The following is a 24099-nucleotide window of genomic DNA, read 5'->3' on the forward strand; positions in this document are numbered from 1 at the left end:
ATGTGCTCGACAATAATGGAGCAATCTATCGCACAGCATGCGATCATGCAAATGGTGCATGTCACTAAGCATGGTAATATACTAATCCAACCTCTGGACATATCATAATGTGCACCAAAGCGAATGAATCATATCAAGATATACTGATCAATAAGGTATCAAACCTAGGTCCTGAACATGTGAAACGTGGTTATATCACTACCCATGAGCATGATAGATCAGGTACAAGACCAATACGAGATGCAATCAAACAATCAATCAAACAGGTAACATGTATTGGGCAGTGATTAACCGAAATAAATAGGAAACACAATTAATGCAACATATTATTTTCATTACTAAGCATATCAAAGACAAATAGTCAAAAGTACCCGCCTCCGAAAATAGAAAGGTCCGATCTGACTCCGAGATACTCGTCTCGCGTCAAAGTCCTGTGTTAAATCGCACAGTTTAGCTAATTCAATTTTAAACAAATAGCTAAACTAATTCCTAATCCACTGACCAGTTAGGGTTAGTTACATTAACCCCAATTACACCGTTATACAACTTATAAACCTAAATCAATAATTATTGCTAACACAACTAGCAATAATCTAACACAAAGATCGAAACCATAAACCTTACCTCAAATCAACCGCTGCTAGACCAAGCTGCTGCCGGAAAACAAAACTCTACTGCTAGCAAAGATTAATTGCTGCTGTAAATCAAAGGGTCGCTGCCAACAAACCTAATGATCAAATAATTATCAATTAATTATGTGTCAATTTATCCTTCACTCACATAAATATTAAATCACCAAATTCCTTACCCTAATACTGCTGGATCAAGGTTTGTGGCTAAAGTTACTGCCGGATCCAGTGATTGCAGCAAGGTGGGGGTCAAAATCTCCACTCAAATACTCCTAACCACATTGGCAGGTTACTCTCTGGTGAAGAGTGTCACTGATTGGAAACCGTAGCCTACTCCAGTGAGTGGGGAAATCGGCCGGAAACTACGGCAGAAGATGCCGCGGCAGTGGCACTGTGCAAAGGCTAGGGCTTCGGCAGCAGAGGAATTAAGGCCTCGGCGGCGGATGTTGCGGCGCCGATTAAAGCAGGGAGAGGAGAAGAGAAGAAATCCTCGGCGTCGACTGTGGTGGCGGCACCGGCGCTAGGGCATGGAAGGGAAAGGCGTCGGGCGGCAGTGAGGAGAGGCGCCGGCGAGTAGGGCAAGATGCGGCGGCGGCGGCCGACGCTAGGGCACAGAGAGCCCTTGTGGCCGACGCTCGGCGTCGGCTGGGGCGGCAGAGGAGAGGAGGAGAAGGAGAACCGCCAGATGGCCGGCGGTTAGGGCAAATTCGGCTCGGCGAAAGGGAGAAGAAGAGAGGAGAGAATGAGGGCTCGGGCACGGGCACAGTAACGAGGAAGAAAGAAAAATATAAATGAGGAAAAAGAAAAGAAATAAGGAATTTATAAAGAAAAAAATTCCTCGTTAAAATGGGGTAGCCTAAACAGGCTTTTCCGGGCCCCGTTTTTATCCCCGTTAACTCGTCCGTACGAGCTCCGAAAAATTCCCGAAAAATTTCCAAAAATTCCGGAAAATTCCCTTAACCATATTCGCCTATTTCCGGTATTTTACATTCTCCCCCACTTATAAAAATTTGGTCCCCAAATTTCGTTATCTACCATCAGCAAGTACTAACAATAGACAGGAAGTATAAATGCTGAACGGTAAACTGAATCACATACCTCAAGTGAAAAGATGGGGATATCGAGCTCGGATCGTATCCTCAAGCTCCCAAGTAGCCTCCTTGTCTGAATGATGCTGCCATCCGACTTTAACCAGTCGGATAGTCTTGTTCCGCAACTGACGCTCTTTCCGGTCGATAATCCGTACCGGAACCTCCTCATAAGTAATGTAAGGCTGAACTGGAACTGGAATATCTGCCAGCACATGTGTCGGGTCAGGTACGTATCTCCTCAGCATAGATACGTGAAATACATCATGGACGCCTGACAGGGACGGTGGTAGTGCCAATCGGTAAGCTACTGCTCCGATCCTCTCCAAGATCTCGAAAGGACCAATATACCGCGGAGCTAGCTTACCTCTGAGGCCAAATCTCTTCACCCCTTTCGTGGGTGAAACTCGCAGAAACACATGGTCACCAACAGAAAACTCTAGTGGTCTGCGTCTCCGATCAGCGTAACTCTTCTGGCGGTCCTGCGCCTCTACCATCCTCCGTCTGATAGTACGGACCAACTCTGCATCCTGCTGAACTCTCTGAGGTCCCAACAACTGAGCCTCTCCAACCTCATCCCAAAGGACGGGTGTCCGACAAGGTCTACCATACAACGCCTCAAATGGTGCCATCTGGATAGCCGAATGGAAGCTGTTGTTGTAGGCAAACTCTACCAATGGCAGATGGTCCTCCCAACTGCCTCCGAAATCCATAACACATGACCTCAGCAGGTCCTCTAAAGTCTGAATGGTCCGCTCCCATCCATCTGCGGATGGAAAGCTGTACTGAAACGGAGCTGTGTGCCCAAGGCCTGCTGCAGACTCTGCCAGAAACGAGACGTAAACCGTGGATCTCTATCCGAAATAATACTCAACGGAACACCATGTAGTCTGATAATCTCTCGACAATACAAATCTGCTAATCGATCCAGGGGATCAGTCCTCCGAATCGCTAAAAAGTGCGCGGATTTGGTTAATCGATCAACGATAACCCAAATCGCGTCATGGCCTCGTCGTGTCCTCGGCAACCCTACCACAAAGTCCATGGTAATGTGATCCCACTTCCACTCAGGAATAGGAATCCGCTGAAGTAACCCTGCAGGTCTCTGGTGTTCAGCCTTCACCTGCTGACAGACAAGACATCTAGCTACGAAATCCGCGATGTCTTTCTTCATGCCGTTCCACCAATAGGAACGCCTCAAGTCTCGATACATACGGGTACCGCCTGGATGGATCGCAAATCGAGAACGGTGTGCCTCCTGTAATAGCTCCTGTAAGACCGGATGAGACTGAGGTACGCATAATCTGCCTCGGAAGAATATAATACCCTCCTCGTCTCGTGTAAACTCGGTCTGCTGTCCGGAAGCTATCTGACTGCTAATAAACTGCAAATGCTGATCACTGGCCTGTGCCTCTCGGATCCTCGTCCTGATCGACGACTGAGCAACCATGGTAACCAGAATACCCTGCTCGGTTCCTGCTCCTCAAGATCTAACTCAGAAAAACTCTTGATCAAGTCCGGTGGCAAGCTAAAGTCCCTCTGGACTTCCTGCTGATGCATCTGCAACCACATTAGCTTTCCCCGGGTGGTAGCTAATGGTACAATCGTAGTCCTTCAGGAACTCCATCCATCTCCTCTGTCGGAGATTAAGCTCCTTATGAGTGAAAATGTATTTGAGACTCTTATGATCAGTAAGAATCTCAAATGAGATACCGTATAAATGATGACGCCAAAGCTTCAAAGCAAAGATGATGGCAGCTAACTCCAAGTAATGAACTGGGTAGTTCTTCTCATGCTCCTTCAGCTGACGAGAAGCATAAGAGACTACTCTGTGTCTGCATCGTGAGCAGCGCCCAAACCACAGTAGAGAGCGTCGGTGTAGAGTACAACCATCCTCTCCGGAAGGTAAAACCAAACCGGAGCCGACACTAATCTGCCCGGCTCACATGGTCTCGCAATCCTCGGACCATACGAACTTCACGCCTTTCCGGGTAAGACGTGTCGTGGCATAGCAATACGCGAAGCCCTCGACAAAAGCGTCGATAATATACTACCAATCCTAGAAAAGCTGCGAATCTCTGAGCGCTTTGCTCCCAAGCCGTGTGACCTCGATCTTCCGAGGATCAATGAAATACCGCTAGAAACCACGTGTCCAAGAAAACCAACTCAAGATAACCGAATGCACACTTGCGAACTTGGCGTCTGGTGATCGCCTAAGAATCTCCAAGATCGTGCGAAGATCGGTGCATGCTCCTCCTCGAGAGTAGACCAATATGTCATCAATGAAAACGATAACAAACTGATCCGGATACTCCAGAAATATGCGGTTCATCAAGTCTATAAACACCGCTGGAGCATTGGTAAGCCCAAATGGCATTACCAAAACTCATAATGACCGTATCTGGTATGGAAAGCTGTCTCATACTCTCAACTGATGATATCCGGATCGCAGATCAATCTTAGAATACACTGAAGTACCTCTGAGCTGATCAAACAAATCCTCAATCCGTGGTAATGGATATTTATTTCTGACGGTCACTGCATTCAGCTGCCTGTAGTCAATACATAACCTCATGGTGCCGTCTTTCTTCTTGACAAACAGAACTGGAGAACCCCATGGTGAAACACTAGGGCGAATAAATCCCCTGTCTAAAAGCTCCTGGAGTTGAACCTTCAGCTCGTTCAACTCTTTTGGTGCCATACGATACGGAGCTTTCGATGTCGGCGCGGTTCCCGGAATCAGCTCAATAGCGAACTCCACTGGCCTTCTGGGAGGCAAACCTGGCAGCTCCTCTGGAAATACATCTGGGTATTCCCGGACAACAGGAACATCGGAGAGCTGCGAACTACTACTGTCCTCAGTACTGATCAACGATAACAGAAAACCATAACAGCCGTGAGACAGCAGCTTCTGCGCCTGAATCACCGAAATAATCGAGATACCGTCGTCTCTGATGCCAGTGAAACTCCACGAGGGTTGGTTCGGAGGCTGGAAGGTGACCACCCTCGTCTGGCAATCAACGGTAGCATGATATACTGACAGCCAATCCATGCCAAGAATGACATCAAACTCGACCATCTCCAATACTAGAAGATCTACCGTAAGTATCATGTTGCCAAAGTCTAACGGGCAACCTCTGATCTCCTGGGTGACGTCTAAAGTATCACCGGACGGTAGGGAGACAGTCAATCGCCGCAACCTAACAGTAGGTAATCTACCAATCTCTCGCATAAAGGTACGGGATATAAAAGAGTGCGAACTACCAGTATCAATCAAAATATCAGCAATAAATGCATAAATAGAAATCGTACCGCGGAAAACGGATCCGTCGGGCCCATGAGCATCCTCTCGTAATCGCATGAACACGACCGGTCTCGTGGAGGAGGAGGTGGTAACTGTTGCGGTAGGCGAAGCACTTGACTTGGTTGGACTATGTGCCGAGATAAGGCGAGAGGATGGTGGCGTCTTGTGTGGGGAGCATCGATCTTACAGAGTCGGATAATATGGTCCTGGAGCAAAACTGCGGGGTGCTGAAGCCTTGAGTACTCTGTCCAAGCATGCCAAATGTTGCTGCGGAGGACGCTGTGAGGGTGTGAATCTCCGCCCTCCTCGTCGAGACACTGACTGACTAGACTGTCCCCTCTGCTCTGACCCTCCTGAAGCCGTGTGCTGAGCCTTCAGCTGACAATCTCGGCTCTGGTGCCCAGGCAGTTTGCAATAAAAGCAAACTGACTGTTCCAGAGTGCAGGCTGAAGTGATGTGATCTCTGGAACCACATCGGAAACACTGTATATCGCTGGTGGATTGTTTCCGATCCTGCCGAGGAGACCGGAAACGTCCTGAGGAAGACTGTCCTGACTTCTGAGGCCTACGAGAAACCCCAGAAGAACTCTGACCTGATCGTCTGCGACTACTCTGAGGCTGTCCTGTCGCCTGTGTCTGCTGGACCTGACCTGATGTCTGACCCGTATGCTTTCTTTTCCTGTCCGGATATGCTGTCTGCCGAGCTAACTCTATCATCAAAGCTCGATTCAATGCATCAGAGTAAGATGTAATCCCTAATCCAGCAAGCTGTACATGCAGATAACCATCCAATCCCTGTATAAACTGCATCATGCGAGTTCTGTCCTCCGCAACTAACTCTGGACAAAACTGAGCCAACCGGAGGAATTCAGTATTATACTCGGTCACTGAGCGATTATTCTGCCTCAGACTCATAAAATCCTGTCGGCGAGCCATCTGATAAGACAATGGAAAGAAGCGGCTCTCAAAAGCCTCTCTGAACCTGGTCCACGTGACATTGTGCTCACCAATAATAGAACGCTGTGTAACCCACCAGGCATTAGCTTCATCCCGTAAATGATAGGCAGCCAGCTCTGCTTTCTCCCACTCGGAGCAAGCCATATAGAAGAAAGTCTGCTCCATAGTCTCTATCCATGACAGAGCCATACTCGGATCGAGATCTCCGCGAAAAAGAGTGAAACGAGTCTTCATCGACTCGGCCAGTGCTGGAATCCTAGCTCGTGCAGCGACGATATCGATGATCACGTAGCCGGGACGGTGCGTGGCCAGGCTCTGAGGCGATACTACTGTGGTCGCTGAATAGACCGGAGGAGGAACTCCGTCTTCTTGTATATACCTGGAGCATAAGCCGTCGGTGGTCGCACTGGGAACAAAAGTGGTGGCGGAGGTGCAGTGAAAAGGTGGGATGTGGAGCATTGCTGCTACATCAGCCTTGAAGTGCAGGTACCAGGTATAGGATACAGTAGATCCAAGTGGTGGTGGCCTGAATCTGCAGTGAGGCTGGAGCGGATGTCGGGTACACCAATGGTACTCCTGATGGTACGTAAGCAGGGTAGGCGTGGATACCGTCGGTGTGGCCAAAATAGGTATCTTTACAGGAGCTATCGGGATTTGAGAGCCCGATGCTCCCGCTGCATCCTGAGTCGCTCACTAACAGTGGGCATCTCTGGCATATCCAGAGATCCCGTGGTCCTCGCACGTGGTCGTCCAGCACCACGTCTCGCAGCAATACGAGTAGATCGTCTCATATCTGTTAAATTAAATTATAGATATCAATACCAATATAACAACCATAAAATAACAACATACCTATTTGCTGTCTGGAGATGTTCCGTCGCTGTCCAGTCCCCAATTTGACCTCAAAATTCCGAACGTACATATCGCCGGAAATCCAAATAAATCCGAAACGGAAATCCGAAACATAACCATATCGAAAATCCGATAATGCCCAGTTTGACTCGCAAACCTGGCTAACCCAAAAATCCTGAATACCAACAACCGGTATCCGATAAATCTCCAGAAAACCAAAAGCAAGTATCATAACCCGCTCTGATACCAAATAAATTGGTATCAGATAAATCCCGAAAATCCTAATACGAAATAAAAGATCGTAAAACTGGGCTCTGATACCACTAAATTGTCACGCCCAGAGGAGTCCCTGTCCGAGAAAATTTCGGCAGCATCTCCCCTGTACGGCGGACAATCAAAAATTTTCTACAAGCACTAAATACTCAGCCACATGCGGCTGGAATCATAACAATAATAAAAATCAATCACCACGCAGTTTATATATATATTCAGCCTCTGGCTGACACAACCACGCAGTAATAATACTCTGACTAAAAAACCACCCTACTCAACTACACTCGTAAAGCTCAAAACCGACGAACTCACCTCTTCTGCCATCCAGGCAGGCATGTAGTAGAATAAAAACCAAATCCAAATCCATCAGTATAATAAAATCTATATCATGTCCATAAGCAAATAAATCCAGAACATAACGAGTTCAAACAGTCTAGAACAAAAAGAAACCAAAGAAAACCAAACATATCCTGGAGGTCTGCAGGACCAGCACTACGTGCTAGCGATGGAACTCCCTCACAAAGATCAACACGAAAATAACAACAATGGAGGCGGGTGAGTCCAACACTCAAGTACAGTTGATATGCAAAGTAAAGAAATAACACCTAGCACTAATCATGCGTACAGTCTCCTGATAAAGATAAAGGTAACTACAAACCGAAGAAGACAGGAGAGAATCTGTACTAACCAGGACCCGGTAAAAGGACAAACAGTCCGAAAGGTATAGAAGACCTGTATGCATGTCAATCAAGGTATCCAAGCAATGTGCAGCATATAAGTGCAACAAACACAAACACAAACAATCATCGATGCTCAAGTTGAGACCCTCAGGAAATGGGTCCCCCACTCTTACCGCCGGATCGGTAGGGCTGTGACAACCGTGCACTCAGCAACACTACTCCTGATGAGTGATCGAGTGGACGGGATGCTGTCGGAGTACATACGTACTCCTACCCCAAATCATAAATGGGGGAGCGCAATGCTCTCATCTCCCGGTACACTATGACGGGGAGGAATCTCTAACGTGCTACACGCTGCGTCACACTACCCCTGAGCGGATCAACGGAGCACCGGAAGAGTCAAACTGACGTGCTACCACGCTGTGTCACGCTACCCATGAGCGTCACAACGGAGCACCGAACAGTGATGAAACTGGCAATGTGCTCGACAATAATGGAGCAATCTATCGCACAGCATGCGATCATGCAAATGGTGCATGTCACTAAGCATGGTAATATACTAATCCAACCTCTGGACATATCATAATGTGCACAAAAGCGAATGAATCATATCAAGATATACTGATCAATAAGGTATCAAACCTAGGTCCTGAACATGTGAAACGTGGTTATATCACTACCCATGAGCATGATAGATCAGGTACAAGACCAATACGAGATGCAATCAAACAATCAATCAAACGGTAACATGTATTGGGCGGTGATTAACCGAAATAAATAGGAAACACAATTAATGCAACATATTATTTTCATTACTAAGCATATCAAAGACAAATAGTCAAAAGTACCCGCCTCCGAAAATAGAAAGGTCCGATCTGACTCCGAGATACTCGTCTCGCGTCAAAGTCCTGTGTTAAATCGCACAGTTTAGCTAATTCAATTTTAAACAAATAGCTAAACTAATTCCTAATCCACTGACCAGTTAGGGTTAGTTACATTAACCCCAATTACACCGTTATACAACTTCTAAACCTAAATCAATAATTATTGCTAACACAACTAGCAATAATCTAACACAAAGATCGAAACCATAAACCTTACCTCAAATCAACCGCTGCTAGACCAAGCTGCTGCCGGAAAACAAAACTCTACTGCTAGCAAAGATTAATTGCTGCTGTAAATCAAAGGGTCGCTGCCAACAAACCTAATGATCAAATAATTATCAATTAATTATGTGTCAATTTATCCTTCACTCACATAAATATTAAATCACCAAATTCCTTACCCTAATACTGCTGGATCAAGGTTTGTGGCTGAAGTTACTGCCGGATCCAGTGATTGCAGCAAGGTGGGGGTCAAAATCTCCACTCAAATACTCCTAACCACATTGGCAGGTTACTCTCTGGTGAAGAGTGTCACTGATTGGAAACCGTAGCCTACTCCAGTGAGTGGGGAAATCGGCCGGAAACTACGGCAGAAGATGCCGCGGCAGTGGCACTGTGCAAAGGCTAGGGCTTCGGCAGCAGAGGAATTAAGGCCTCGGCGGCGGATGTTGCGGCGCCGATTAAAGCAGGGAGAGGAGAAGAGAAGAAATCCTCGGCGTCGACTGTGGTGGCGGCACCGGCGCTAGGGCATGGAAGGGAAAGGCGTCGGGCGGCAGTGAGGAGAGGCGCCGGCGAGTAGGGCAAGATGCGGCGGCGGCGGCCGACGCTAGGGCACAGAGAGCCCTTGTGGCCGACGCTCGGCGTCGGCTGGGGCGGCAGAGGAGAGGAGGAGAAGGAGAACCGCCAGATGGCCGGCGGTTAGGGCAAATTCGGCTCGGCGAAAGGGAGAAGAAGAGAGGAGAGAATGAGGGCTCGGGCACGGGCACAGTAACGAGGAAGAAAGAAAAATATAAATGAGGAAAAAGAAAAGAAATAAGGAATTTATAAAGAAAAAAATTCCTCGTTAAAATGGGGTAGCCTAAACAGGCTTTTCCGGGCCCCGTTTTTATCCCCGTTAACTCGTCCGTACGAGCTCCGAAAAATTCCCGAAAAATTTCCAAAAATTCCGGAAAATTCCCTTAATCATATTCGCCTATTTCCGGTATTTTACAATATATAAACTACACATATCATAAGACATTATAAAAAAGATAAGTCAAAGGGTACCCGCCTCAAATAGAATATGCAATCAAGCAAATCCAAGGTCGAGACGCCCGTCTCGAATCAGAGTCCTGCGTCAACAATATATATATATATATATATATATATATATATATATATATATATATATATATATATTATTTAGCTAAATCCAAATGAATAGCTAAATAAAAATCCCTAAAACTAAATTAGGGCAAAACCCTAATCACATCAATCTCAACCTACTTAATTAAAATCTAACGGTCAATTAGGGTTAGTTGCCTAATCCCTAATCACCAATTAGATTAGAGATCCAACAGTTGACTAGGGTTAATTACCTTAACCCTAATCATTCCATTAGATTAATTCAAGCAATTAAATCTAATCCACTAATCATATATCAACTAGTGATATACTAACCATCTAGTAATCCATAACATCTCCAATTCAACACATACCTAATTCACTTAACCAATTGTATCAAAACTACTACACCTACCTCAAGCTCAGCCCCTTCTGTTGATTGCTGAATTAAGGGATGCTGCTAGAAATCACCTCACAGAATAGAACAAGCAGAACAAACCTCCCTCCTTCTCTTCAATCCCGTAACCCTAATCAACAGCAAGGCAGAGGAGATCCAAGATCAAACAAGGAAATCACCAATTAATCAATACCTTAATCTTACCTCGCTGTCTCATTGTCAGAACCTCATTGCTCTGAAGAGGAGGCGAAATATCAGATCTAGGGCATGACATCAAGAATAGAGGAGGATCGAGCCTAGGGCTAGGACCCCCTTCCTGATCGAAGATCTACTCACACGAAACAATGATCCGAATGCAAAGCACCGGCAATGGACCTAGGGCATGGTGCGGAAAGAATCAAGAGAAGAAGAAGAAATCACCGACGGTGCTAGGGCACGAGTCGGCGGAAATCTAAAGAAGAAGAAGATTCGGTTAAGCTAGCTTACCTACACCGGCGATCGGATCTGAGGCCAATCCAGCGTCGCCGGAACAGAAACTAGGGCTCGGCAAGCACGATTGATCAGGGGCGGAGAGAATCGACCGCCGGTAGCCAAGGAAGCTTGACGTTGGTGAGACTCCAGAGAGGAAAACCTCCGCCGGCGGTGAGCTCACGGCGATCGGTAGCGGCGAGAGAGACTCAATGGCGAGGAGAAGAGATCAAGAAGAAGGGTCGGGGAAGAGAGGGTGGATCGGCGTTTTAGGGGAAGAAATAAAAAGAAAAGGAAATATATAATTAAAATATTTCCTCACTTAAACGGGTATCCCCAAACAGGCTTTATCCGTACCCGAAATTAATCCCCTCAAAACTCGTTGTACGAGCTCCGAAAAATTTTCAGAAAATTTCTAAAAATTCCGAAAAAATTCTATAAAATTATTTCTCAAATAACCCTATTATTTAAATTTTTCGATATCTTACATATAATATCCTCTTAGGATCCTTCAAAATTCAATATTTTCAACTAAAGTATTTACAAAATGTTTAGCAACGTGATCTCTACAGCTGTCTACAAATATTTTAGCAAATACTTTCAAACTTAGTCAATGTTTGAGAAAATTTTATTTCAAATATAATAAACTTTATAATTTTTTTTTTAACTTTCAATGCAAAAATAATCTTTCAAATTTTATTCAAAATTTAGCTAAGTAATCTCTACTAAGGATGGTGTTCAAAACTTTAGTAATGTTCTATATTAAACTCTAGCAAAAATTACACAATGTAAATCAATTATGAAAAGCCAAGTGTTATCCAAACATTTTGTTCTAAAACCTAATATTTATCTGAGCCTCTATCTCTATGATTATCAAATCTTTTTAAAAAGTTGGTATTTTCTCAAACATGTTTTTGATAAATGGCAAAGGCGGAGAATAGGAAAATTCAAAAGGAAAATTCAAAAGAGTGGGAAAATTCAAGAGAGAGCCTTCATTAAGGGGGAGCCTCTCAAAGTCTTGCATTTAAAATTTATTTAAGCGTATTTTGCATCTACATTACTTAACTTTGAATTTCAGTTGCCATAATAAAAAAGGGGAAGATTGTTGGTGTGGAAAGCATCCGACGATCAAACCGTTGTTTTGATAATGGCAAAGGAATTCAGAGTTAAGCTTATTTGTGATCTAACAGTTTGATTGAGTGTTTCAGGAAAGACCTAGCTGCGGTTAGGCAGGTTGAAAACCCTAGGGGATGGTAACCCTAGGTCATAGGGGACGGTAACCTTATGCGGAAAGTCTTGGCGGGTCGAGTGCTTCAGGCAAAAATCCTAGGGGGTGGTAACCCTAGGTGGAAAGTCCTGGTGTTGCGAACCAGGTGGAAGACTGGACGGGTCGGGAAGCGGGCGTCCAGCAGAAAGTCCGGAGGTATCGAGCGTCAAGCAAAAGTCCAGTCGATCTGGAGGATCGTACTAGCAATAGGTAAATCTCCTGAGTGGAGTAGGTGAGGACGCGTTCCCCGTAGAGGGAACAATAGGCGTCGGCTTGACCTAGGATTTCCGGTCGGAAACCCGAAGTCAGACCCGGACAGTCTGAAGGCTGTCAGTTTATTTGTTCATATATTCTATTTTGTTCTAACTCTGTTTTGCAGGAGATTAACGTTTTTGTGCAGAGTTAGAAGTGACCGGGATCGGTCGACCGAACCTTGGGATCAGTCGACCGAACCCACAAGCCAGCAGATCAGATCTCCAGAGGTTGGACCGGACTCGACCAGGGCATCGGTCGACTGAACCTTGGGATCGGTCGACCGAACCTGGGTTGGGTGTCGACTAGATCAGGCTGACTGGGCTGAGTCAGAACAGCTTATCGTTCAACCAAACCTTTTTATCGGTCGACCGAACCTCGGATAGAGTTTGACCGGATCGAAGCGGAGCGAGAAGATTGGGCGGATCAGATAGGAGGGATCGCCTGATCGGTCGACGGAACCTTGGGATCGATCGACCGATCCGCCTCGGGTCAAACTTGATCCCGAAGCTTGGGGATCTGGATCAGACTTTGCAGAGCTATAAAAGTAGGCCTCGAGGTGCAGCTTGAAAAACATCTCGAACAGAAGAACCTGTGCTCCTGTGTGCTGCCCTGTACTCTTCAACAACGCCCTGCTGCTCCAATGAATCAAAGCTCCAAAAGTTCCTTGTTTTCCATTTTGTTGGTATAGTTTCTTTTATTGCACTTAATTGTAATTCATATTGTAATCACCTTTTTCGATATTATAGTTGTTGCCCAACGTAAACGTTCAACGAGCATGGGCCTTGTAGTAGGAGTCGCCACAGGCTCCGAACCAAGTAAACGACTGTGTCTTCTGTGTTTGTGTTATTTCCTCTCTTTTCCGCTGCATTTACACGAACGATTTCCGAAAATGAATAGTGAAAGCCACGAGCGCTATTCACCCCCTCTAGCGCTTTCGATCCAACAGTATACAAGCACCAGAGTACTAAAAACGCATAAAAGTCAAATTGACTTGACAAACATCAATAAAAATTAGGCCTTGGTCGAACATATTTATCCATGATAGACTGTATTCATACCATTAAATTAACTTAGCAATTTGTAATTCTCTCTTTCTCCTAATCTAAAGGAAGGGAGGTGGAGATGGTGGCTAGGGTTGACGGATAATTGTTGGTGTGATTCCGGAGAGATCCCTTGAACCCTAGATCTAAGTTTAGTTTAAATACTCCATTGAGGCGGCCCACGCCTCACAGTCGTGTCCATGGCATGGCTAGGTAGTGTCATGATGTACGTAGATTATGCATGTTTCTAGGTATTCTTTGTCGTATATTTACTTGCATTTTATTAGCATAATTTATATTATCGCTCTCTATTTCATTATTATGTCATGCTTTTACTCCTTTTGGGTTGGAGATCTGCTCTTTTCGTATTTTGATTGACAAAATACATTTTGAAGTAAAAATGGAGTATATTGGACATTGGAGCAAGCTTGGAGACAAATTAGTAAAGCATGGTCGTGCCACTTTTAAAACAAGCCACAAAAGATTTCACCATGCTATTTTTAAAGAAATCTACAAAAAGTATCACGACATGACCATGCCAAAAGACATGATCATGCCAATCTTGGTGCAGGTCGTACCTTATTCAGCCAACGCATGGTCGTACCTTACAGGCACGATCGTGTCTCCCATGACTTCTAGATTGACCCACGGGTTAGTCGTGTATCCAAGTGATGACAATGCCTTTTCCCAAAGTGAAGCATAGAAAATTTCATGGTTTGGCCATACTAGTTAGGCACGGTCGTGCCTTCCTTCACCTAGGGTTCCACGATCTGATAGTGCCCATGAGGCATGACCATGCCTTATTCACAAAGAGTTTCATTAGCACGACCATGTCACATCACTTATAGGTCTATGTGGACCTATAAAAGGTTAAGGGAACCCTTTTTTAGAAAAATCTTAGATTAGGGGGCTCCGCCTCTTCCTTGGGAGAGGTTTTTCCCCTCTAGGAGAAATTCTAAAACAACCATCTTCATCCATCTTGACGATTCATTCATCTCTAGAGCGAGGATTTCATTCGAGAAGATCGACAACACATTGATAAGTATTTTTACCTCTCTATTTCATGTATTAAGTTATAGATTACTATTTTTCTTTGTATTTAATAAAATTACCCTATCCTCTATATGCATTTTGCCTAATTCTGCTGTAAACTCTTTTTCCTTGCTACAAAAGAGGTTGTAGTGGGTTTGATATCCGGGTAAATTTAATCAAATTAATTAACTTTAATTATCTTTTAAAATCCTATAATTCTTTAAAATAATAATTTAATTTTTGATTAATTTTTAAAATAATTTTTTTTATGCATCTCTGGACTGACATCATTAACATGAATTTGCTTTGTGCAGTATGATAAGCACGATCAAAGCCAAAGCCCAAAGGCCAAAGCCCAACGCCCAGGTTTTTCTACACTCCCTCCCCTTCCCTTCTGGTCGCTAGCAAAAAAAAAAAAAAAAAACCTGTCAGACTTTTAGTTTGTCATGTAGCGCTGCTCAGTTACCAATTAAGACTGTGGGAACTCAGCATCATTTAATGCCCCCCTGCCTCTTGTCCTTTCTTGTTCTCTGCTCCTTTCTCGGGTGAGCGTAGTCGCCTCCCCTTCTTCTCTGCTCCTTTCTTCGACCCAGTCAAAGTTAGCGCCGTTGTGAGAAAGAGAGGGACGTGAAGGAGAGAGGAGTCCATGGAGTTCGGCCTCACATCGCTCTCGTGCTTTCTCCTTTCTGTTTTAGTCCTCGTCAATGCTGGCTTGTCATCGGCTGCCTCGCTCGCCTTCTACAACAAGTGCCGGGAGACTGTGTGGCCGGGCATCCAACCCAGCGCTGGCAAGCCAGTTCTCGCCCGCGGTGGCTTTCAGCTTCTTCCCAACCAGGCTTATTCCGTCAGTCTCCCCGACGGCTGGTCTGGCCGAGTCTGGGGCCGCCAGGGCTGCGACTTCCACCCCGCCAATGGACGCGGCCGCTGCGCCACCGGCGACTGCGGTGGTTCTCTCTTCTGCAATGGCCTCGGCGGCGCGCCGCCTGCGACACTGGCGGAGATCACCCTTGGTGACGGCCGCGCTCAGGATTTCTACGACGTCAGCCTTGTGGACGGCTACAACCTCGGCATGTCAATGACGCCCTTCCGCGGGAGCAGCGGGCGGTGCGGCCGTGCTGGATGCGTCAGCGACCTGAATGAGGTCTGCCCGGCGGGCCTGGCAGTGCGCGGCGGCAGCGACAACCGCGTAGTCGCATGCAAGAGCGCTTGCTCCGCCTTCGGATCCCCGCGGTACTGCTGCACCGGCAGCTTCGGGGGCCCGCAGCAGTGCAAACCCACGGCTTACTCGAGGTTGTTCAAGGCAGCGTGCCCCCGAGCCTACTCCTACGCCTACGATGACCCCACCAGCATTCTCACCTGCACCGGCGCCAGCTACCTCATCACTTTTTGCCCTCAGCGCTAGATTACTCACTTTCATAGTCAGTTGCTGGTAGTACTAGTAGCGTAGTGATGGTCTGGATCTTCAATCTAAAATATTCATCCATTAGGAGAAATGTACTAGTCGGTGAACTGCTATCTGCATCTCGTGGATGTTATGTGATATGGTCTGCCGCCGGTAGGTCTTTACTTGATCTTTACCTTGCACGTGCTTTTCTTGCAAAACTCGCTCTCCTGCTCTGCTTTGTTCTTGAGTAATTTATGGGGTATTATCATATTAGGTTATGGATCGAATTGAATCATCTTTTACCACATTTAGAGTTACTACGTTAATCAACCCTTGCTTGGGGTATTTTCTGAATGATTTTTCATTTGACTCTTGACAAAGTTTAGCATTTCTGAACACAATAAATCTAACTACCATGAATTAGTGAAAGAAAGTTAAATGTATCACCAGGGCTAGGGTTGCTTTCCCAGCGTAACTGATGGTCAATAAAGGAGCATTACTGAAAGTTACAAGGCTGTTGGAAAAAAAAAGTTAAGGTAAAAATTAAAGAGGCATCCATAAGGTGTTCTTTTCGGAAAAAGATGTGACTTAACAAAAAAAAAAAAAAAGTCACGTTAACTTTTTGAATAAAATAACCAGAGAAATGTCTACCTCACATAACATCCAGCTCAAAAAAACAAAAACTGTCTCACAGGACTCTTTCATGGGTAATGGAAAAAACACCAAAACGAGAACGGGTAAATGAATTGTCTGCCACAAGGTCCTACCGGCTGTAGCTGGACGTGGGCATCAATTTCGATGTTCACGTGATAGGCTTACCTTTCTGACAATTGCAGCTGGAAAGAGTTATATTTTTCACAATAGATTTCTAAATTATAATAAGTAAAGTAAAATAAATTATAAAATTAATTTATAATTGATTGACACATGATTAAAATATAGAAGAGATTTTTTCTTAATGATATATATCTATTAAGAAATTAATCCCTTGTTTAATTATAAATTTTTTTTTATATCAGGCATCTACTTCGGTAATCAAAGAGCGTATTAAATGGCCTTTTCCTTATATCCCTTCACTATTAGAAAATTTAATTTAAAAATAATTTTTATATTTCAAATGTACGTCATCCCATCATATCTCTCAAACATTCTTTTTCATTTCATTGTGTTACATTGAGCTATGTGCTTTTATATATATATATATATATATATATACACGCTGGACGATGTTTTGTGCGTGATCGTGAGCGACGTGCAGACGTTGCGTTGCTAGCTCGGTTTTTCTATAAATAAAATATTCCTACTATTCTCTCTCTTCGGTAGGTCTCTAAATAACATCTCCCTCGCCGTTCTCACTCTCCCTTTCTCGCTCCCTCCTTCAAAGTCCTCCCTCGAAACTCGTCCCTCGCTCCCCCTTTCTCGCTCCAGGCGGGAAAGTTTCTCCGGCGTCTTCAATCGCACAGCTGCTGTGAGCTCCTACCACCTCACTCCAATTTAATTTGTGTATCCACAACGTTATATCCTTCAAAAAGTGTATAATTGTATAAAGAAGCATCGCGTCGTTGAAGTTCTAAACGTTCCATCAACTACTTCACAGGAAACCGTCCTTGTAGCAGCTCATCTTGGATTGATCGTTGTAGAAGGTCGGAAGGATTTATGCTACGATGTGGAAGGCTGACGGTTGCAACAACCGCAAGTTGGAAGGATTTATGCTACGACGTGGAAGGGCGACGACTGCAACAACCGCCTGCTCTACTTCGGACCTTACTTTGCTGCTACAAGGTGTAGCAGCTACACGGAGAGGTAGCTGCTACAATGTGCAGCAGTTAACTCTCCGTGTAGCTGCGACACCTTATAGCAGCTAACTTCGTAAGTCGTTTTTCTAACAACCCTATTTTCTAGCCGAGATTAATCCAGCAGCACGACTTTTCATATTGCTCGGTTTCCCCACAAATAAAATATGCCTTTTATTCTCTCTCCCCTTCGCCACTCTGTTCAAAAGTTCCACCGCTGAAATTACCCAAATTAAAATCTCCCTTGCTGACCTCGCTCCTCCCTCCCTCGCCGTTCTCTCTCTCTCTCCCTCGCTACCTCCCTCTCCGGCGTCTGGCGTCTGGCCGACCTCGCGCTCCCACCAGGAAAGTGTAGTATTAAAATCTCCCTCATCGCACGCTCTCCCCCTCGCTCCCTCCATCCTTCAACGTCCTGCGTCGAAACTCGTCCCTCGCCCTCCCGGCGGAAAAGTTTCTCTGGCGTCTTCAATCGCAAAGCCGGCAGTGAGACCCTACCACCTCACTCCATTTTAATTTGTTAATCCACACCGTTATAGCCTACAAAAATTGTATAATTGTATTTCCCAATCACCTCGCCGTTGCTTTGCTTCTAAACGTTGCATCAACAACTTCGCAGGAAACCGTCCTTATAGCAGCTCATCTTCGATTGGTCGTTGTAGATGGTGGGAAGGATTTATGCTACGACGAAATTATGCTGGGTCGACGGCTGCAACAACCGCCTGCTCTACTTCGGACCTTACTTTGCTGCTACAATGTGTAGCAACTACACGGAGAGGTAGCTGCTACAACGTGCAGCAATTAACTCTCTGTGTAGCTGCGACACCTTGTAGCAGCTAACTTCGTAAGTCGTCTATCTCGCACCCCTATTTTCTAGCAGAGATATTAACGCAGTAGCCATACTTTTCGTATTGTGTATATCAACTTGATTCAAAAATTATTGTTGCTCACATTTTCCGCTGCCTTCAGCGCCCTTGGTTTGCTGTCCTGCTACATATTGTGAATGGATATATATATATATATATATATATATATATATATATATATATATATATATATATATATATATATATATATATACTCATAATAATTATTTAAAATTATTTATAGTGCTTCAGCGCCCTTGGTTTGCTTTGCTGGTACACATTGAAGCAGCAACCTTGACTAATAACTTGCTACACCTGTTTGTAGTTGTATATCATCTTGCTTAAAAAATTATACAAAATGATTTGTGATGCTGGCTCTCCTTTGCTTTGGTTTGCTGCGACACGTTGTAGCAGCTACTTAGACTAATAACTGCTACACATGGTAGCAGTTACATCTACATGTAGCTGCCACAACATGTTAGAACTAAATCGGTAAGTCATTATTTTAGTATCCATATTTCGGTAAAAAAATTAACCCTTAAAGTATTTAATTGTCGTGTCCCTATTTAAACTTGCTTAAACAATGATTATAAATTATTTCCGCTGATGCAGCGCCTTTGCTTTGGTTTGCTGCGACACATTGTAGCAGCTACTTCGACTAATAACTAATACACTTGTAGCAGCTACCTCTAAATGTAGCTGCCAAAACCTGTGGCAGTTAAATCTGTAAGTCCTTTTTTTAATAGCCATATTTTTGTTCAAAGATTATCAACTTTGAAATAAAAAGATTTAAAATAATTTCCATTGCTGGAGCGCGTTCGGGTTGCTTTGCTGCTACACGTTGAAGAAGCTATTTTGACTAATAACTGCTACACCTTGTAGCAGCTACATCTTCATGTAGCTTCAACAAGCTGTGGCAGCTAAAACCGTAAGTCCTTTTTTTAGCAGCCATATTTTTGTACAAAGATTATTTACTTGAAAACAAAACAATTATTTCCGCTCCCTGAGCGCCTTCATTTTACTTTGCTGTTACACGTTGAAGAAGCTATTTCGACTAATGACTGCTACACCTTGTAGTAGCTACCGTGAGCGACATGTAGCTGCAACAACCTGTGGTAGCTAACTCGCGAGGTTAGCTACTAAAACGTTCTAACAGCTCTTTCTTCATTTACGCTCCAATAATATGGTATTCTGTATTTTCAACCAATAATAGTTGATAGCAATATCTGATTTTTATTAAGATCAATTAAATGAGATTCTACAAGTGGTAGAAGCAACTGCAGCACGTTGAAAAAGTTAGTTTTCATAAGCTGCTACACGTTGTAGCAGTGTGACGGGGCAAATAACCTTATCTACCCAATTACCTTTTTTCATTTATTGAGCTAATATATATAGTGTGCAATTACATTTTTACCCTCATAGTCCAAAGTTTTAACCCCTAAACTCGTCGTGTGACAACTTTTTCTAGGGAATTTCCTTGATAGTTCATCGGTGCCCCCACGGAGTGTTAATTAGTCAACCTCACCGCGACGACTTGTTTCTCATCCAAATCTTCGCCTCCATCATAAGTATTGTCTTAGGGTGTATCAGTCAAAGCTCTGCCTACTTTGATAGTTTAAATTTTTAGGGTTTTGATCTGTCTCATAGCTACTACAATGGGGTTTAAGTTTTTTAGGTCACTATTCAATGAGTGTTTACTTTAAAGGAAACAAGAGGTTCTAGCAGCTACTGCCTAATATACTGCCACAATCTGTCAGCATATACATAATATTTGGCTTATATACCCTGTATTAGCTTCGCAAGGGTCACGAGACAACAGTATATTACAAAACATGTACACATCCTAGGCTTATTTTATGGGAAGCATAAAGTCATTACAATCTGTGTATCAGCACGTTTACACCCCCACCTTGTCTTTAATCCAGTGTTTGCTATTAAAAATTTTATGACCAACAAGGAAACTAAATTCTCTCATTCCAGCTTGTCCAAAATCTGGTGGCCGTCGGTACATTAAACTCTCAGCGTATCACATCACAAAAAATGCACAATCTAACCTGAAAGATACAGTTGATTTCACACTGTTAATATTATATTTGCTAGTGGAAGTATGGAGATGTATAAATATTATGATTAAACATATGTACTTACGATTTTACTTGTGTTGGACCCGGGATCGTAGATACCTCAAAGTCCCTTGAGATTAGGGACGGTAGCCCTAGATACTGATAAGTTATTAATTGATACATTACTTTTGAATTAATTTATGGTGTTCCCTATATAATTGCGCATTTTAATTGTCAATTTTACTCATATTCTTCAAACAAGGTCTTTTATGAGCTTTATGTTATTTTTCCTTCTAATGCATGCTTATTCCTCATTATGTGAATTCGGTCTTGCAGGGTATACATGGACTCATGATTTAAGTGGAGGCTTGGTTCAATCAATCAAATGGACTCCAAAACCCAAATTGACCTCAATTGAACTTGGACTCAAGTCACACATGAGTTTGACATGAACTTAGGGTTTAATTAGCCAAAACCCTAGGTATAAATGGGAAATTTTGGCACGGTGAACAGTGAGCTCACGCTACTGTTCTGTTGGTGCGGGTAGCACTAACGGTCTAACCCAGGTTTTGATAAATGACAAATATGTTAAGTTAGTTTTGTTGTTGTCTGACACTTTGATCAAGTGTGCAGGAGAAGTCCAGACAGGTCGACGGGCTGACCGGATGTCTGGCACGAAGTCCAGCTAGGTCGACGGGCTGACCGGATAGCTGGCGAGAAGTCCAAGCGGGTCGACGGGCTGACCGGACGCTTGGCGAGAAGTCCAAGCGGGTCGACGGGCTGACCGGACGCTTGGCGAGAAGTCCAGACGGGTCGACGGGTTGACCGGACGTCTGGCAGGTAAGTGAGGTAAGTCACTGGAGGGGAGTGACTGCGAGGACGCGTTCCCGGGAAGGGAACAATAGGCGTCGATCCGGCTTAGATCCATTTCGGATGTCTAAGTCGAGATCGTGACTAGATTCTGGTCTCGGAAAGACGGAATCTAAGTCATACTATTTGTGCTAATTCTTACTATGATAAAATGTGCTAACAATCTGTGTTGCAGGATATATATTGCCTCGGACTAACTTTGTTTTGCAGGAAAAAGAAGTTTTCTGGAACAAGGTGGTCCGGGCGCCCGGAGGGGATCCGGGCGCCTGGAGGTCCGGGCGCCCGGAAGGCAAATTATATCCAAACCAAGTCATCACCACGTGGAGCATCTCGGTTTGAGCAGCTACGTCGCATTCCAGGCGCCCGGAAGGAATCCAGGCGCCCGGAACAGCATATAAAAGAAGCCCCAGGCAGGAGCTTCATAATCAATCAATCTGAGAACTCTTCTACTGCTGGTCTTGCTGCTCGACGTTCAGTGCGACGCCAACAAAGTTCCGACAAAGTGCTCCTTCGTTTTTAATTTCCTTGTCGGTATTGCTTTATTTTTCACTAGCAGTTCCTGTGTTCATTTTTGTAACTATATTCGAATTGTTAGTGATTGCCCAACGAAAGTGGTCAAGGACCACGGGCCTTCGAGTAGGAGTCGTCACAGGCTCCGAACGAAGTAAAAAACATTTGTGTCTATTTTACTTTCCAGCATTTATACTCTAGTTTTTCGAATCGATATTCACCCCCCTCTATCGAAGTGGTATCAGAGCTGGTACCGCTCTGATTTGGTGCAACCACCAATCAGACTGGGGGTGAATTTTTTTTTTTTTTCGGTTTTCAGTTTTACACTCAAACTCCAAACTAGTTTATCATTTTTTATTATTTTTTTTGAGCTAAATTGGTGCAACACCATTCTAGATTTTTCTACTATTTTTCTCTTCCCGCACTACTAATCCAAGACCAAGTCTTGGGATATTTTTTTCGGTTATTTACCTGTGCACAGAATGTCCCAACAAGAAGGATTCAGCACAGTGCGACCTCCACTCTTCAACGGGGACGACTTTCCGTACTGGAAGAAGCGCATGGAAGTCTACCTCAAAACAGACTTCGACCAGTGGATGAGCATTACGAGACCCTACAAAATTCCGGCAGACACCTCCGGGAATATACTGGATCCTGAAGACTGGACAGCTGACTTGAAGAAGAAGGCGTCAACAGAAAATAAAGCGATCAACACTCTACAGTGCGGACTAACAAGAGAAGAACTAAGCAGTCGGTCCACAAAACGCTAAGAGCGTGGGACAAATTGATCAAGTGAACGAGCGACGCTAAGGTAACAAAACGAGACCTGCTTTTAAATAAAATTTTTAATATAAAAATGCAGGAAGGAGAAACAGCGAATCAACTCCACGCGAGGATCAAGGACATCCTCAACGGGCTTCATGCGATAGGCCACCAGATGGAGAATAGAGACTTAATAAGGTACGCATTAAACGCCTTTCCACGTAATAGTTTATGGGCATCAATAGTGGATGCCTACAAAATTTCTAAGAATCTTTCTAAATTAAAATTAGATGAGCTTTTTTGTGAATTAGAATTACACGAACAAACTAATGCTGGAGCCGAGAAAGGTATAGCTCTATTTGCAGGTTCCTCCAAAGAAAAGAAAAGCAAGCCTGAATTTGAAGAAGAATCTGACCAAGACTCCGAAGACGAAGAACACCTGGTGAACTTGGTAAGAAAAATGTTCACCAGGAGAAAGAGGAGCTTCAGCAAAAAGGACCTTCAAAAAATCAGCTCTCCCTCAGAACAAAAGAACGTGACTTGCTACGGCTGCAATAAAAAGGGACACTACAAGAACGAATGCCCAAAACTGAAGTTCGACAAACCAAAGCCAACCAAAAAGAAGGCACTCAAAGCAACGTGGGACGACTCCTCGGACGAATCGGAGGAAGAAGAGCAGAAACATCGAGCCACCTCGCACCGATGGCCCGCGAAGACGAGTCAGAAGATGAAGACGGGTCTGAACCCGAAACAAGCCACGAGTCCGTACTCGTTTCCGAAGGCCCGAATGAGGTATATTTTAATTTAAACAAAAAATTTCTTAGAATTATTTCCTGTTTAAATAGTAAATTAACCAAAATAGAAAATGAAAACAAATCACTTCTTGAGGAAAATCAAAACCTCAAGGAACAAATCTAAAATTCAAATCCAACTCAAGATCTAACACTTGAGGAAGAGAATCTATCATTAAAAAATGATATTAAAAATTTAAAAGAAATGCTAGAAAAATTTACAACAAGATCAAAAAATTTAGACTTAATCCTAAATAATCAAAAAGCATGTTATAATAAAACCGGACTAGGATATAAGTCGAATTCAAATAAAACATTCAAATAATTAATAACCCAATACAAATCAACCAATCTAGCTTGGGTTCCGAAAGCGTGTCTGACCACGCAAGTAGGACTTAATCAATATTATATACCTAAAGAAAAAATACATTATATAAAATCGAATAAACCAAACCAAAATCCAAAATACAAACCTAAATCAAATTCAAAATCTAAACAGTTTAAAAATCAACAAAATTATCACCAAGTTAACCATAACTATAAAAAGAATCGACACAAGCCTAAAATCAAAATTTAAATTAATGGCCAATAATTCAGGGGGAGGCTCCAGAATA

The 24099-nt window shown here is 43.9% G+C and overlaps 1 protein-coding gene and 2 long non-coding RNA genes across 3 annotated transcripts; 1 reads left to right on the forward strand and 2 right to left on the reverse strand.

The window, feature by feature from the left end:
* Positions 1-374: 374 nt before the first annotated feature.
* LOC122035388 lies at positions 375-1163 on the reverse strand. The gene is made up of 3 exons (XR_006126969.1): positions 809-1163; positions 625-715; positions 375-431 (listed from the first exon to the last, which is right to left on the reverse strand). It is a non-coding gene; the product is annotated as an uncharacterized LOC122035388 (long non-coding RNA).
* Positions 1164-8643: 7480 nt separating this feature from the next.
* Positions 8644-9636, reverse strand: LOC122033323. The gene is made up of 3 exons (XR_006126498.1): positions 9069-9636; positions 8885-8975; positions 8644-8691 (listed from the first exon to the last, which is right to left on the reverse strand). It is a non-coding gene; the product is annotated as an uncharacterized LOC122033323 (long non-coding RNA).
* A 5317-nt stretch (positions 9637-14953) lies between these two features.
* Positions 14954-16051, forward strand: LOC122033412 (thaumatin-like protein). Its single transcript, XM_042592427.1, has one exon. It carries the CDS (start codon positions 15096-15098, stop codon positions 15849-15851), a length of 756 nt encoding a protein of 251 aa, XP_042448361.1. The 5' UTR covers positions 14954-15095; the 3' UTR covers positions 15852-16051.
* Positions 16052-24099: the final 8048 nt, after the last annotated feature.

This window comes from Zingiber officinale, chromosome 11B, assembly GCF_018446385.1.
Source record: "Zingiber officinale cultivar Zhangliang chromosome 11B, Zo_v1.1, whole genome shotgun sequence".
Taxonomy (NCBI): Eukaryota; Viridiplantae; Streptophyta; class Magnoliopsida; order Zingiberales; family Zingiberaceae; genus Zingiber; species Zingiber officinale.